The sequence below is a fragment of the Anser brachyrhynchus genome (assembly GCF_964034855.1).
Source record: "Anser brachyrhynchus genome assembly, chromosome: 23".
NCBI lineage: Eukaryota > Metazoa > Chordata > Aves > Anseriformes > Anatidae > Anser > Anser brachyrhynchus.
This window is the reverse complement of record NC_137716.1, coordinates 4,397,887-4,415,056: the sequence shown is the minus strand read 5'-3', so window position 1 is coordinate 4,415,056 and position 17,170 is coordinate 4,397,887. Positions and strand designations below refer to the sequence as shown.

General features: G+C 37.0%; 1 protein-coding gene across 9 annotated transcripts in view; it reads right to left on the bottom strand.

Annotated features, from left to right (window-relative positions):
• Positions 1-982: 982 nt before the first annotated feature.
• Positions 983-17,170, bottom strand: part of EPS15L1 (epidermal growth factor receptor pathway substrate 15 like 1) — a 38,295-nt gene continuing 22,107 nt past the window's right edge. For 8 of the 9 annotated variants that reach the window (XM_080566063.1, XM_080566066.1, XM_080566064.1 and 5 more), the window contains 2 exons: positions 5,859-6,064; positions 983-1,263 (listed from right to left, as the gene is read on the bottom strand). In XM_080566063.1, coding sequence (XP_080422189.1) covers positions 1,117-1,263; positions 5,859-6,064 — 353 coding nt within the window. In that variant the 3' untranslated portion in view covers positions 983-1,116. The remainder of the gene's footprint in view (positions 1,264-5,858; positions 6,065-17,170) is intronic. The other variant, XM_080566068.1, reaches the window with a different exon arrangement.

Here is a 17,170-nt window from a genome sequence, read left to right as displayed (position 1 = left end):
TACTTGGACTTACTACTGCAAGACATATTCAAAAGCCAATCCAGTTCTATAATTTATGCATGAACATGTATTTTGCAAATAAAATCTGTTTGAATTTGGCCTTACTTCAGCTAAAGAATGCTTTATCTGCAACCCCATATTATAAGATAGATGGAAAAAAAGAAATAGAGGTAGAGACTATCTCACACTGTCAGTTGGATAACACAAAAAATATGATCTTTGTTCTGGCAGACAGAGCAAAAGAGAGTAAAACGACTTGTAGGGGAGAACTCAGCTCAACCTTACTAAGTTTTCAGTTGCTTGATTTTACATGAAAGAAGCACTCAAACTTTTACCATAACCTTGTAACCACATTTGCTTATGAGATAAAGCAAGATTTTACCTAGTTATTTAATTGGCAAACCATCATATTTGTCCAATTTACTACAATTGAATTAACTCCCTCTTTTACGTCACCTACAATTAAAAGCCAATGCAAGTAAGTGTTTAAATACGGAAAACTACTCATTCATACAGGTTTCAAATTTGCAATATTTTATACACTTCACTATGTTTGTATTCATCATATATAAATTGCCAGATTCCTTCATAAAAGCCATATATCCTGGGTAAAAAGGGAATATCTAATAATGAATTTATACTGAAGACTTTGATGTAGATAACATACCCATTAGCCTACTATGAATAATTAAATAAATGTAACAAGTGAAAGCTAATTCTATAAATATCTTTTTATAACATCTTCTTTGAAAATCATACTGCAGCCTCAAAAAACAATGGAAGTCAGGTAATAAAAAGCCAGATTCACAAGTTGCAGGTTTCTATATGCAACGTTGTCTTCAAGATAAAGAAACTTTGCTTTCGGTATCTTAGGATCATGTGTTAAATTTCTTACAAGCAGTAAATTTTATCTAGAACATATAATACAGCTTATACAGTGTTTCTTGCATATTGCGCATTTGAAAAGCCACACAGAGCCCAGTTTGATTGAACCAGACAGCCTTGTTTAGAGTTGAAGGTGACTAGAATAATTTTCACAACAGAAACGAAGAATTTAGTATTTTATAAAAGCCACGTTTAAAGGATTCACTCGGACAGGGTGGAGCCAAACAACCTCTAGGAGCTTGGCATATCAGCCTTACTGAGCGCAATAGCCAACTCAAGGTCTTCTTGCTCTTGTCTCCGCAATCGAGCTAGTCTTTCTTGCTCTGCTTTTTCACTCTCACGCTTTGCCCAAGCCAGCTGCTGTTCTTCATTTCCAAACTAAAAAACGAGAATGGAAAACAAATTAATAAATTTACCAAAAAGCTAGTAGAAAAACACAATGAATCAGACTCATTAAATAATATATGAATCACGTATACCAAGCTGTCTTAGGGTAGCTCTTCTGGACTAAGACAAAAATTCACTCACTCATTTCCTCACTTCATCCTTTCCTTTATCTCCTTAACGTCTTCCTCCTCCCACCAGAGGACTAACCCATCTGGGCTGCACGTCCCTGCATCCACCTCCCAATTGTGTATGGACATGGCCAGAAGACTGGAGCCAAACAAAAACCCCACAAACACAGAAGTTAGTTAGCGGTTTGGGAGCATCACAACCTGCATCCATTTTTGAGAACAGTAAATGCGTAACCCTTAGCTGGTTACACCAAGGCTTATTTACTCTTCTGCAAGTCCATGGCAGAGTTTTATTGCAGTATTTCCTGCTAAGGGTGAGGGGCTTCAGTAATGACTCTGGAGACTGCTGATTTGTGGGAAGCTTCATCACTCAATCAAAAGTTACAGAAGCACTTCTTGCAACTGTTCACAAAATACAGGGTGAGTTTTTCCAGTAAGAAATAATGTAAGAGAATCCAATTTACTTCAGCAGAAAATACTAATATAACACATTTTAACATTGAGCTTCCAAGCCTGTTTGAGCTTCCCAAAACACTTTAAGCACTATTAAACAAAACAATTCCAAAATTGTGGTCTGGTATTACCGCTGAACTATGCATAAGTTTGTTTGGTCAAACCTTATACATAAAGTACTATAAAATATTTAAATAATAACAATTTAAATCTAAAATACAATCTGTTACTGTTTAATTTTAGCATCCACCAAAGAGGATGATGTTAGCAGAAGTGTTGGCAGAGGTGCACACAAATGTTTGCATTATATCCCACTTCTAAAATTTGCTTTGTTCTTTTTATAAATGTTCAGGAAAATCTGTTTCTTTTTTTTCCCCTCTTCTTCTCTCCTGGGAGAGAGAACTACATGGAATGTATAGTTTTAATTTCAGCTGAATGTACACTGCAAAATTGCCCTCTGGACCTCAACATAGTAACTCTGAACACAGCAAAACAGGCCACAGCACCAGCTGGCACAGCTACTCCTTCCCAGACAAGCTTGAAATACTGAATTTTAAATGCAACTTTAAGTAATAGACCTATGCCTAGCTGCGTATGTACTACATGAATGCTCCCACCTTTGCCTTTTCCATTCTGCATTGTATCTATAATCCATAATTTTAAATAAATGCAGCTATTTGTATTTGTTTAAAGTCCAATTTGCATTTACTCAAGTTAAATCATGCTTTGTAAATGTATGCTTCTGTATGCTCACGCTTCCTCATTTTATTTCTCACAATACCTGCAAAATCATGATAATTTGATGCAAAGCTACTTCTAAAGCTACTTTTCTTCAAACAATACCTCTGCTTACATCGCCACCAAAACTTCTCTGAGAACCTTTGCACTCAATGTTATTGGCATACAACAGAAGAACTGCACATTTAATATCTTACAATGAAGAAATCCTACTATCGTTACTTCTTTAAGTATTTTCAGGGAGCAGCTGACAGGTAAGATTTAAGTGCTAACTAGAATTTTAAATAGATTTTTTTCAAGATACAGTGAAGACAGGCTCAAACAGAAGTAGGACTTCTCCACGTATTCCAAGGATTCAAAAAGAATATCCTATAGCTAGGACCAAGAAAAACAGTTATTATTTTCAGAAATACAATAAGCCTTGGTCAAACGTTCTGGGGTGCCTTTTTTTTTTCTCTTTAATGTTGAGAGAATAGATTTACTTATGTAGCTTGTATGTTTGGATAAATCTTTGGATAAAGCTTATGACAGCCCAACTTATGACTTGTTTACAATACATAATTTATTTTTGTGGATAGAAAGGGCTGAGTACCAAAAAAAAGTAAGAAAAAAGTTGGAAACAAATCTGTATGTGCCTTATTACAAAGAGTTGGCATGAAGTAAAATTTTCAGGAGCATAACTGACCATTAGATAGTGAAACAATTCATTCTGGCCACTGATTCTTGCACAGATGGCCTATAAAAAGGTCACGTAACTCAGTTACAAATCATTTAAAATAATAACTTTTTTTGTTTTTTGATACGTCCAGGTTTCAAGAAGTCTATAAATATGTATCACTTATGTGTCATTTCATAAAAACTCTCGTATCTTTTTTTCAAAAGTATCCTCAGACCCAATGCATAAATGAGGAAAACAGCAGGTTCTGCAGCAAAAGTAATGACATACAAAAACCAAAAAGCTACACTGACTTGTGTTTGCTAAATTACCAGCTTATATTAAGAGAAATAAATTAGCTTGGTTCTAAGCGCTGTTTTTTTGGAAATTTAAATGCTTTCTTTGCATTAACAGATTGTTTCTCTTGTTATTCTGTAAATTGAAGCTGGAAACTAGATATACTTGAAACATGAGCTACCAAAATATTTTGGTTTGTTCCAAAGAGTCATATTCAATGCCAGTAAAGAAGTTAAGAATGCAATGAGAATATACTTGAACTCTGGGTGCATGATTTGGCCAACATCTTTATAAAAGAGCCGTATTTTCTAGAGTACTACTAAAAACTAGTGAAGGTCCTCATGTTATTTCTTTGCAACAGTAAAGAATTCCAATTAAAAGTCACATTACTCAATTATTCAAACCTACATTATTCTAAGAATCTGATCTCAGGTTCCAATGACTCAACCAGTATGTCAAAATACTTTCTGCAATTAAAATTGCTTTTGATTTCCTTTATGAGCAAAATTTCCCAAAGAATAGGAGAAGACAAGCACATCTTTCCTGATTACGAGGTAACTAGTACACTTAAGACTTTATACAGAAGGATTAAGAATTATCAGGTGTAGCAGAATAATCGTGTTATAGGCAAGCAAAAAATAAACACTGAAAAGAACCAGGAAACCCATCTCTTCCCAAATTGTTAACATTTTTGTTGTTGTTCTTACAGGAGTAGAAAGCAACTCACAAAATAAGTTAAAATTTAATTTTATTGGATGAAGTGCCACCTAACAATAGTTAGAAGTGGCTGCTACTCAAGATCTCGCTTCTCCTAATTTTTCCTCATCTTTTAAAGTTACTCTCACCTCCTGGAAACTTGATGGCACAGAGAATTAAACACTAGAGCACCCAATGGGACAGGGATCAGAGCTTTTGGTTAATCATTTGATGCAATCCATCAGTGTAAGCCACTCTTTTAACTTAAGAAATGCAGTCTGTAAATAAGACAACAATAGCTGGGAAACAGTCATTCCATTCCATTCCTTGTCTTTCATTCAAGGATGAAACTAGGTGGTGTTCAAGAAATTTCAGATAAAGCAAGTTTTGCGTCTTATTTTTATTAAGAATGTCACCATTTTGTATACAATCACAGAATTTAACTGTGCACCAAATTCAACAGGCTAATACTAACTGTGGTAAAGCATACATAGTATCTTCATCTTTGACATCTTCAGTATCATAGATAAATTAAAGCACTGAGGCCAGCTAGAAGTATGCATAGATGACCTCAACTAACAATATAGAATAGAAAAGTGATACACATTTACTAGTAACTAATAATCAGGGGAAAACATTTAAAAAATCAGCAACCTGAAAGGTTCAGCTTAAAGATCTCCACTTACTGAACACTGAACTGCGTTCGTCAGAGGTGAGTGACAGATTAAGCTGGCAATTTCACTGCGTGGCAATGTGACAGCAAAAACACATGAAAGAAGGAAGAAGCCTGAAGCTGTGGATGGAACAGATTTCTACCTACGTGTGGAAGCATAAGAACCACGCTACTACTATATTTACATTGATTTCCAATTCAGTAACATACCTGCCAGCACTTAAAACAAAGCCAGGCTTTTAGAAACCTGGATATATTTAATGAACAAGTACTTGGCTTCGCCTTCTGATACTGTATTTTGGAGTGCAAAATGGATGCCTCTGTATTGGTTCTACAAAACAATCGTTTTCTTTGTCTAACAAGGGCTTTTCTACAATACCAGCAACTGGAACAAAATTCAACAGCTAAATTTTCAATCTCTGTCTCGTTTACGTACCCTTAGCATCACATTCCATTGTATACAGCAAACATTGTGACAGGATTGTCAGAACTTTTTTCACAACAAATACAAATACGTTAGGGAATCTTTCCCTTTAAGGATTCACTTCTCAGGATATGGTGAAATTGCTATATAAATGTCTCCAACAATTATTTTTGAATCTTTACATCATTGGCTCCCCAAAACCAGTTTACAGAATAGCCTCCATGCAACAAAAACAATACACAGATTCTGCTACAAAGAATTTGTGAGTAAAGGCACACTGTACTAAAATAATTTAAATGCAAATAAACCCTTCAAAATTTAGTATGAAACTTGAAACTCCTTTTTTATTGAAATAATACCTTTTTATTACAGAAATATTAATACAAAAACAATGAGGACAGCATGAAGGTACTAAGAGACAGAAGCCAGTGAACAGTAGGTTTGCAGTTAAAACAAAAACCCAATAGATTGCTGCAAGCAGAGCAGAAAGTGGTTTGCTCAGAGACAATGAACTTAACTTACAGAGCTGAAGTCTGCAAACCCCAAGGAAGAGTCTTTAGAAGTTTTACTTGAAGAGGAGGGAGCAAATGGATCTTTTCCACTAAATGGGTCCCCAAACCCCTTTTTACTCTGAAACGGGTCACTGCTGTCAGCCCCAAATGGCTGGAATGGATCATGGGGCTTGGGAAAATCTGAAGACCCAAGGTGGCTTACAGGAGTACTTTTACCTGGAAAGTTTAGGGAAAAAAAAAGGAGAAAAAAACAGAAGTTACTTACCACGGACAATGCAAACCCCTTAAATAGGAAACTTGTGATGCAATTTAGCATCATCCATTCTTCCTGGGGTAGTTTAAAACTTAACCAAATACAATACTATTCATTTCTCAATGCAAATCATCTCAAATAGTTGGTTTAATTGATTATCTTTCTTACAAATACTCCATATTAATACAATCAAGGTTTTAAATTATAAAACCCAATGTAAAGACATTTGATCAGAAAAATTTACAAGCATGACTTTAGCTCAATTTCCAGGATTAGAGACATTTCAGATTGTTTGGGATAATATAAAAGACAAAATATTTGGAAACATATTACTAAAGGTAAGTAATTAATCATGTTAAATAGAACAAAATAGTAACTTATCTGTGACTTTACAGAATGCATGCTTTTTTTTTTTTTTTTCCTGGAACTGGTTTACATTTGTACCACTATGTGCAACGGAAAACAGCGTGATGAAGAAATCACCTTGTTCTGGGGTGCTTGCTGTGCAACCCAGTTTCTGTAGGTGACTTCTTGTTCTTATACTCTACCCCAGTAACAGATGCAATCACAGGAGCTATTTTGTATGCTCATGAATCGTGGTTGTAAATTTTGGTTGTTGCAATTAGAACCTCAATGTTTACTTTTAAATTCCCCTTGAAAAAACTATTTTGTTAGGTCAAATAACTAAACAGAAAAATGTAATTCTTTCCCCCTTTTTTTCTTTTTTAAAAAAAAGGTCAGTCATGATGATAATGTATACTTGACAAATGATAAAGGAAAATCTGGAAACATTTTAAAAAGAAAATATATTTACAACTTCTCACATAACAACCTGAATTACATACCTAATTCATTCATAAAACTATTTTTTTTAAGTTTCCAATTGTCTGAACTATAATTTAACAGGAATCTTATAATTTACTCACATCAGAGCACACATACTAGGAAAGCACAAAGAAATGGAGTTGAAAACCCAGATTTCAGAGTAGGTACTTGCCATGTTTAAGATACAGGCTGCTATCTTTTAAGAAAGTACTTTCAGTCAGTGACAGGTGCTCATAAATGTTATAAGCTGTATACATCAAATAGAATTTGCCTGAATCTGTGGCAATCCTCGTTTGTCAAAGAGGAGAAATAAAAGGTCAGCAGACTTCCATCCAGCAGCCTGCCTCCACCCGTCATTAAATCCCGGCTCAGCCTCCCCCCGTCCCAGAGGCCAGCCATAAGCCCACCTCCCTGCGGTCAGTCTGTAGGACGTATAGAATCACAGAACAGCCTGGGTTGAAAAGGACCTTAGAGATCGTCTAGTTTCAACACCCCTGCTCTGGGCAGGGTTGCAGCAGGCTGCCAGAGCCGCATCCAGCCTGGCCTTGAATGCCTCCAGGGGTGGGGCATCCACAACCTCTCTGGGCAACCTGTTCCAGTGCCTCACCACCCTCTGAGTGAAAAACTTTCTCCTAATTTCTAACCTAAACCTCCTCTGTCTTCATTTAAAACCATTCCCCCTTGTCCTATCACTACCAACATGCAAACAGGTGTTCCCCGTCCTGTTTATACGCTCCCTTCAAGTACTGGAAGGCCACAACGAGGTCTCCCTGGAGCCTTCTCTACTCCAAGCTAAACAAGCCCAGTTCCCTCAACCTTTCTGCACAGGAGAGGTGCTCCAGCCCTCTGACCATCTTAGTGGCCCTCCTCTAGACCCGTTCCAAGAGCTCCACATCCTTCTTGTGCTGCCCTCACCATCAGCGGGCTCCACACAGTGCTGGCAGCACCTCCTGAAGGGCTGCAGGGGCTTTATGGTCCTCAGCCTCGGTCAGGAGGAACCGAGCAGACTCTTACCTCAGTAGCACTACCATCAGCCCTGCTCTCCACTGAGAAGGCATTCAATGGATATTTAATGCCTACCAATAAGCCAATGGAAAAAATGGGAAACGAGAGCTAGAGGTACAAATTTCCTTTTCAATCTCTGGTAAGACCACATCAAATTGCTCGATATCCTGAGTTGGAAGGGACCCACGAGGCTCATCAAGACCAATTTCTGACTCCACACAGGGCAAGCTAAAAGTTTAACCATCTAAGAGCATCATCCAGACGCTTCTTGAACACCAACTGATCACGGCTTGCTAATCAGCAACAAAATCTTAGAACATTACATGCAGGCATTCATCATACTGGAATTTATATGCAAGAACGTTGTACCCTACACAGGGAAAATTATTTTTTCCACTCAAGTTAGGCCTCAAATTGAATATGGCAACCACTTGTTGGCACTGTGCGTCAGGGAAAATGCAAAGCAAGTTAGGAAAGCCCTCAGGAGAACAAGCATACAGAAAGAGGTGTAGGAAACAAGACACGTGCAGCAGGAGACATATCTGGGTTTGTTTAGTCTTAAGAATATTCAGGAGGAACCTGATCATAGTCTTGGCTGCAAACTGGACACCAAGAAAGACTAACAGATTTAGACGTTATGGAGACAGATTTATATTAGACAATTGCTAAAATTTCTAAAAAACTTAAGAATAGTCAAGACTACTTAGGGAATTTGATGCATTCCACATCATATCCAAGGGGTTCAAGAAACAGTATCTAGAAGGCACGCTGGTTGTGCTGCCTTGAAGCTGGAGGATGGATGAGCTCTTAAATGGTCACTCCAATACTATTTTCCATGGGGAATTTTCCAACTATATTCCCAACTAATTTTCCATTATTTTCCAACTATATGTGGGGCTTCTAAAAGACAGGCAGATCACACCAAGGATTTGTCCTTCATGGAAGGAAGTGACAAAATATACAGGAAATACCAGCAGCATTTGCTCTCCCCACAAGCACGGACCCTCTTTTGCCAGCGTTTCAATCTGCCTTTGCAGAGGCCATGTTTTGTACACTGGAAACATTTTACTGCATTGACATACCGCTCATCTCCATCAGACCTCACCTTCTGACACACCTATGCAATGTAAGGAACAAACTTGGCAAAAGATGAACAACTCAGCATTCTTTTAAATGTAATTCTGCAGATAAAGGAGAAAATAATTTTTAAATTACGGAGAGAATTAAAGCATCTGTATTTCTATTTTTAGGTCAAGGCAAAACAAGAGCCTACATTTTTTTTCTTGTTCCCCTACTGCTAGATATAGCAAGCAAATTCTCTCCACCCTGTATTGTTCCAAACCAGATTTGATGGATGGAGGAAAGACCGGTCCATTTTAAGCTGCTCCTTTCAGAGGTTAAATCTTCTGTTGCTGAAACCACTTTGTGGAATTGGTGACTGTTAATACGAATGCAGGTTTTGCAACGTATTTGCTCAGCAAACCTGTTTTTTTCTAGGTGGCCTGTTTAATGTTTTTGCACAAAGCCCCTAGTGGTTTCAGAACATAAACAAAGAGCATCAGGGGTTTCTTGTGCTTCATCTTCAGGACAGATCAAAAAAGAACAACTTGTCTGTAGGGGAAATGTCACCGTGAATACTAGAGTTACTGCTAATAACATAAAATGTTCATTTTATGTTCTGAGTGCCATTTTCTTTAGTTCTGTTTGTTGAAGAATAGAAGAGGATTTTAATGCTGTTATTTTGAAGAAAAGCAGAAAGGGGGCAACCTTTATGAGACCTAGGTTACTTTTTGCAAAGAAATTTAAGGGCAGTGCCCACATGGAGAAGCCAATCCTAACACTTGCAACAGACTCCTCAATGAGTCCTCTTTTGCTCCACTCAGTATGCTGCTTATAGCCTGTTCTATCCTGCCACACTCAGCAAACATGGTTTCCGAAGGCCTGGCAGAAGTTTGTTTGGTTTTAGATGTTCAAATTTACTAATTTATTGGACACAAATCAGTAATAATGACACCAGAGTTCTCTTTCTTATGACACATCCTTGCTGGCTTACCCCAAGTGTGAATCCCCCAATGCAATAAGTATATATTTAAATAAAACTTTTGTATTTCTATGATTAGCATGTCAAGGATGTGGGTTAAGTATTTCTAAAACATAAAGCAAAAATACAAAAATCATATTAAAATAAATCACCAACTGAACTGAAGGACATTTGTAAAATACTAAGATTGCAAAATGTACTATCAGTAGTTACTGAGGTGCCATTAATCTTATACATACTGGTGACTAAAAATACTACATTTTATAACGATACTGCTTAACATTTTTGAGGTATGGCAATACGAAAGCAGAGGCAAACAGTTGTAACCCTTACTTATTTGATTTTTCTGCTAATAGTTTCAGGGGAAAAAAGTTTAGAAAAAAGCAAAACAGGTCCTATTCTGAAACCACAGCAGTTTCAGCAGTTACCCAAGTGGTGCACCCAAACCACACCGAGGACTCACTTCAGCAAAAAGAGATGATGAACAAAATGGTTTACCACAGCAAATGCTGTTAACTTATAGTGAACTCCACCCATGTGAAGGGTTTATCTAATTTCATACCCCACAGCAAACTTCAGGGTTGAGATCTATAGTTCAAGGCAAATATAATCTCACTGGTAGGATGCCATTACAGAATTTGACTTATTACATTACAAGATATTGCCAGTGAAACAATGAAACCTTTAGAGTTTTCACTATATTCCATGTTTCAAGGATGATCCTAGCTTTTGCTTAGAAAAGTACCTTCTGTATTGCAAGAAACAGCATGTTTTCATGTGTCTGAAGACTTGTATTATGCATACTGACAGGCAAACATGGCAGAGTTGAGGTGACATGGCTTTAAACTTTCACTACACAGGTACTCCTTTCCAGGAAACGTTCTAAAGTGAAAAATATGCTTTAAGAAGTCAGAGTCATGCTATGTAGGATAGGTAGTGACAGTATGAGTGAAGTCCATACCTGCAATTACATCTGAACAAGTAATGCCAAGGTTCCTCACACACCTTGTATCTGCCCGAGGAGGTGTTACTCCAGCAAATTTTGAAGACTGTGCAGTGCGTAAGGTGCTTCCCAGCAGAACTCTCCCTTGGCACTTAACCAAATTTATCTATCATTCCTAACTTACTCAGCATGTTTTTTGCCATGCTGTTAAACTATCCAGCTCTTCCACTGATGCGGAATAAAACTTTCGTAAACTGTGAGCTTTAGGAACTTACAGAAAAAAATTATTACCAGCTTTCAAAATGTTCTTGAAAGTCCACTAAATTAAAACCAATTTTCTACAGAATACTCAAAGGTATTTGTCCTCAACAGGGGCTATTTTTGCACTGTATTTCAAACTCAACTGTTTGGCTATCAAGCTGTTTGCACAAAATCATAATATATATTTTTAGTAACAGAAAGTAAGAATTTTTCCTATGCAAAAATAAAAATCAAAACAGTTTTTGCTTATTATTTCCAAAATTCTCACCTTTTGCTAGCCAGTAACTCTGAACATCTTAGCTTAAGACAAATACTGTTAAAATTACAGACTTCTGAAAAGGTGAGGTTAGCAGAAGAATCGTTGTATGTTCAGATAACGAACTGTTCTGAAACAGATTCTGAACAACCTATTTCAACAATCGGTACTGAAATATCTTCACTGTGAGAGATCAGCATAAACAACAGAATCAAAGCGTGAATGGAATTTTTAGTTTGTGGCTAGGGCAGGTGCTCCACCCATGAGTCATTTATCCTAAACAACAAGGGATGCCTGTATTCTAACGCAACTGTCAGGTCTTCTAGAAGGTATGAAAAAAAAAAAAAAAAAAGTTTTCCTGTCTGTCACAAAGTTTTAGGTTGAATTTTTCACAGTCAGCTGCAGATGAGGAAAAAATAAAGGTGAACAGGCACCGTGCTACTCGTGAGTAACCTTGGGGACTCAAGAAGCTCTAAGGAAACAGGTGTGTGGTACCACTTAGAAATAAACAAAGCACTCCTGTGATCACACAGTGAATAACAGCGCTCTGTATTCCCCTTTAGACCAACAGGTGATCCAAATGACTTGAACATGCCCATGCAAATTTAAAAAAATGTTCAAATGCGAGGGAATTCTTTTAATTATTTTTTTCTCTCGTTAAACTGAATGCTCAACAGAGGGCTGTTAATAAGACGTCAGTGGCCATGTAAACTGACTGTACTTTTGCACTGCTTTATAGATGAAAAATAAGTCTAAAATTATAAAAACAGTCAAACCATAAAATGCCTTAAATTTAGAGAAGTGACACACAGAAAAAAGAACTATATTTATCAGAAAGGACATAAAGGGGGAGGAAGCATCAAATACAAAGGCAGGCAGCAGCAGAACAGGGCTCTACAAACATTGTCATTCCGAGAGCTGCCTGCCCTGCCCCTCCGATTCGTGCAAGAAAAGCTGTGGCTGACAGCATGAAGGATCTGATCGTGCACAGTGCTGCGAGGCATCTACAGTACCTCAGGGGTGCAAACGAAGTTCAACAGTTTGAGTCTAGCTCAACAGCTTCTAGTTTTCAGGGTAGTTCAATAAGATATTAAGATCTTACTAGATCTTTACTAGATCTTAAAGACCCCACCCGTTCTCATTTTTGAAAGCCATCAGCAGATTTAGATCTCTTTATCTTCAAACTGGCAAGATGAAAAAAAAGTCACATAAGCCAAATCTGACTGATTGAGTCCTAAGTCAGTGGGGCCTTTACAGACTTAACTGCTGGCAACAGCAAAATACTTCTATCAGCTCTGCAATTTGTCATTTGGTAAAAATACTGAACTCTACCACCTTAGCTGGCTAAATTTATGATTAATAATATCGTTATGTAATAATTTCTAGTCACTCAAATTAAACACTGGGCAAACCTTTGTGTTGGCATTCAGGTCTTTTGTGACTCCACACAAGCGAGGCATCTCTGAAAGAGGAGAATCATACTTACTAATTCAAGGAAGGCTAGTTAGTCCCCTATTCTGTCTTCTCAAGATTTTTTGCAGTATTTTGACATTTCAAAAAACACTGCCTGTCAAAAAGGCCATGTGAGAACGGAATCGAAGTCCTTAACTTGAAGATAGAGGTGTTAACCACTAACCTCTGAAATGCCAATTTATAAATTCAGTTTCCATAATACATCAAAGCTACCAAGAATAAATGGATCAAGAAACAAAGTTATTTGATGAACTGACTGTGTGCAGTCTGGAATAACAAATTCTCAATACTGCTTATTTTAATACCTGTATTTCAAATAGCTGCTAAGAAAATCCACTAATTTCTTTTTTACACGGGATGAACTCAGTACTTAGTCCTTTGATTACCCGTATTATGATATTTTTCTGATATTTAAGTTTTTGTTGGGAATACCAATACATAATTTTGTTAAGTACATTATCATTGAATAAGTCCATTATTAATACAACACTCACCGCCCCTATTAGTTACTAATATTCAATATATTTAAAATAAATCCTAATATTTACAAAGACTGAAAAAAGCTGGAGTGGTAAAAACAATTGTTTTTATTAAATAATCACTACAAGAAGAAAACACACTGAAACTACAATTTCTTCCTGCATTTTTTGGACTTTTATATTCTTTCAAGGTTAAAAAGGTCAAAACCACTATAAGCGAGCAATAAAAATTTAGAAGAGGTTGAAGGTTACACACTGGTTAGTGGTGAAGGTTCTTCCACTAATATCACTGGTTAACAGTACTGTTATAACCGCAATGTGGAATGCATGGTGCTGCATTTAAAGGAAGTGGGTAAGGGTGGGGCAAATGCAGTAGGTCCCACGATCAAAGCACTAGAGCATTGAATTTTACTTATAACCCAATCACTGACACCCACACAGCAGCTTCCTGTACTTTAAAAAAAAAAAAGAAAAAGAAAAAAAAAAATCTGTTTCTCTCTTTTTGTAATCAACAACTTTTACCTAGAAACTAGTTAGCGGTGAACTCTGACTGATTTCAATCTGCAGCTCACGGCAGAAAACATAATTGTTAATCTGTGAGAACCTGCATAGACCATTTTAACTGCCAGGTTTCAGTGTATCGTCTCTTTCTGACTATTTATTCTTAATTACACAACAGTTCTCCAAAACCCAAGAACTAGTCTAAAAAATACAAAATGACCAGAAGTTCTGTAGTGCTAAATAGCACACGGAACGCTTTAAGTCAGAAAATAAAATATATTTATAAATCTACACATATACAGTTTTATAAAACTACAACTTCAGTTGTTTGTTAGGACAGCTCAAGAAAAGAAGTTGCACTGGAATTTAGATCCCTGTCACAGGGCATCTTTGCTTAAGTACTTCAATATACACTATTATTTTTCTTAATATAAGTAGCAATCAACGTTGCCTTGTTTTCATTTAATAGGCCAAGGAGAAGACAAATACAAAGCTCATGATGCAGAGCACAGACCTGCTTATATCTGGATAACCTTTTTGTGCTTTTTGAGCGTTATTAAAAATACGGCATCAATAATCAGGAAAAATTTTCACGTCTCTCAGAAGAAACCTTCAAGTCGTCCAGTACCACCTGGTGAACATCAAATTAAGTCAGCCAAGTCCCAGGGGAGCTGTGCTGAACCTAATGTCCGTCAGGAACCTCATGGACTATGAATGCATTCCTGAAGAAAAAGAGCATGCACATACTCCTTGGGGGATTTTTATTAGAACAGTCTGGTCAGAGTAGCTGAAGAGCTTTTTCTTAGCTGATCTTCCTCAGCCTAAAAAGAATCTTAAACCAGGCAGGGGACAGAGACATTGATTTTTCAAATCTTTCCATGTAACAAAGGGGTGTTGGAGCTTTGACATACACCTGCATCTAGGCTCGTTGCTTCTAAAATACTTCTTGTCATTCTTTGTTTTTACTCACTGATTCATTAACCTTCCTCCAACTCTTTAAAGACTGTACTTTAAATAGTTACGTGGGGGGGAAAAAAAAACACATTTAACCAGAAAAACAAACATATGGAGCTTTCTCTTGGATCAAACAAGGATCAGTTTAAGACTGAGAAACATCTGAAAGATCTTGAAGACTTTCTTTCGAAAAAAGAGAATCAAAAAGAAGGAAAGTGATTTATGAAGAACAGAACAACTGTAAGCCTGAGAGTTGGCCTACGATACAACTTTTTAAACTTTAACAATCTCATGATTGTTATCCCCTCTCCTAACCTTAGTTTTTGAGAAGGGAAAGATACAGATCTCAAGGGTGTCTAATCCATGCCACACAGTAAGCGTTTGCCTATCCTTGCCAGATAATAACAACCACAGACAGCTGTGAACAGAAGTGCCTGCTAACACAGCCATCAGACCATTGCTGCTTGTCAACTTCCAAGCTTCAAAAAAAAAACTAAACAAAACACCAGCGAGTACAAAAACAGAAAAGAAAAAGAAAAGCAACGAATCTTTCAGTTTATAGGTCATGATTTATATGGTGAAACAATGATTGCCCACTGCAACCCTGCTACGGACAAAGCTTCCATAACTGAGAAATTCCCTTAAGGACGATATGAAGAGCATCTCCAGAGCCCATATTTGAGAGCAGCTGATCTGAACTGCACATTCCTTTTGCAGGTTTCTGCAGGTACACCTGAAGGCCCTTTGGTCTGACCATCACCAAAAGGTTAACAGAGGCTATGTCTGACTTGTTTCCCTGTCCCAGTGCTCAGTTCCAGAGGTTAGCTCTGCCTTTGTCTTCATGAAGAAACCAGACCTGAGCCCCAACTCCTCATTCATCTGGACAAAACATGGACGTGTGGGCAAGGAGGGAAACCATGGCACACTTTGGCCACATCCTGATTGTCCAGCACACTCTGCAATACCTTGACAGATGGATCAGATAATGCTTGTGTGTCACTTAAGTCCTAACGAACTCTGGATGTTGAAAAGCACTCAATTGGGAACAATCCCTGATGGATTTTATTAGTTTCCCATATCAACTACTACTCTGGGAAATCAGGCAGCTTTAAAGCTCTGCAAAAATATTAACTAGTATTTTCTACTTGATTTTTGAGTGTTGAGGACAAGTAAAGCTTTATGTGAGATCTCTATTGCACCTAAGAAAAAACAACCAAGTCACACAAGGAATTTTCAATATTAAGATCTGACCCTTCAACAAGTTTTACCAAAACAAGTATGAACTGGGAACAGAAGGGCAACCTATAGATTTGTCTGTTAATAACTAACATTTATCCATCTTTCAGCAAGATCTTTATCACATACTTTTTTTTTTTTAATTAAACAGACCAATGAGAAAGGTAAGAAACAACGGAAGTTTCTTTTCTGTTGTTTGTTTTCTGAGCAGTGTTCCCATTTCTAACACATATTTGTATGCTTCTATCTCTTGTTTGAATCGCAGTATATTACTATAAAATTTCTCATGCTCTAAGTAACCACTGAAGATTGCTTTAGTGTGGAAGGAAGGGAGGAGTATAACTGCATAAGCACATGAGGCTCGTTTGCTTTAAAAAAAACCTGCTTTGTTTCCTCCTCAGTCTATTTTATCATAACAACATTTGCTTTTGGTAGAGCAGCGGAACCTTAAAAATACTGTGTCTCCCAATGAGAGGGAGAAGTACACATTTAAGCAAATTTTTGAAAAGACGGATTAAAGGCTGAGTGCACACAACTAAATTCAAAACAAATTATTAAAGCTAAATGTCCAAAATTCTTCAATATGCACAAAAGAAGGATTGAAAAGAGACAAATACAACAATAAAAAATACATAGGTGAGTTAATTCTATGGAATGTATTGCCCATTTTTGCTGCTAGTATAACACTCTATTTGCTAGGAATAATCATGTTTCAAACAAAAAATACAAAGAAACCACATGAAAAAGATAATATAGGTGTATTTAGTACTTGACTCTTTCAACTATGGAGGCCCTTTAAACACTGAATTGTTTTATGCAGACATTTCCTAAAAAGAAAAAGATGGTCACTTACACACCTCCCTTGAAAACCAACGAAAGAAAGAAAAAAAGCATCATTTGTGATGGCAAGTAAGATTACCTTCAGCTTTTATACTTCTGCTTCTATTGACATGTGTCCTATTTGTTGATATTTGTCAACATCACATGTCTTTTTCAAATTACTAAATACCCTCTAGTATGTCTAAGTGGGAAATACTTACACAAAGCAAGCATGGAACAGACTGCTTCAAGAGCTTTTCCACAATCCTAGAGCAT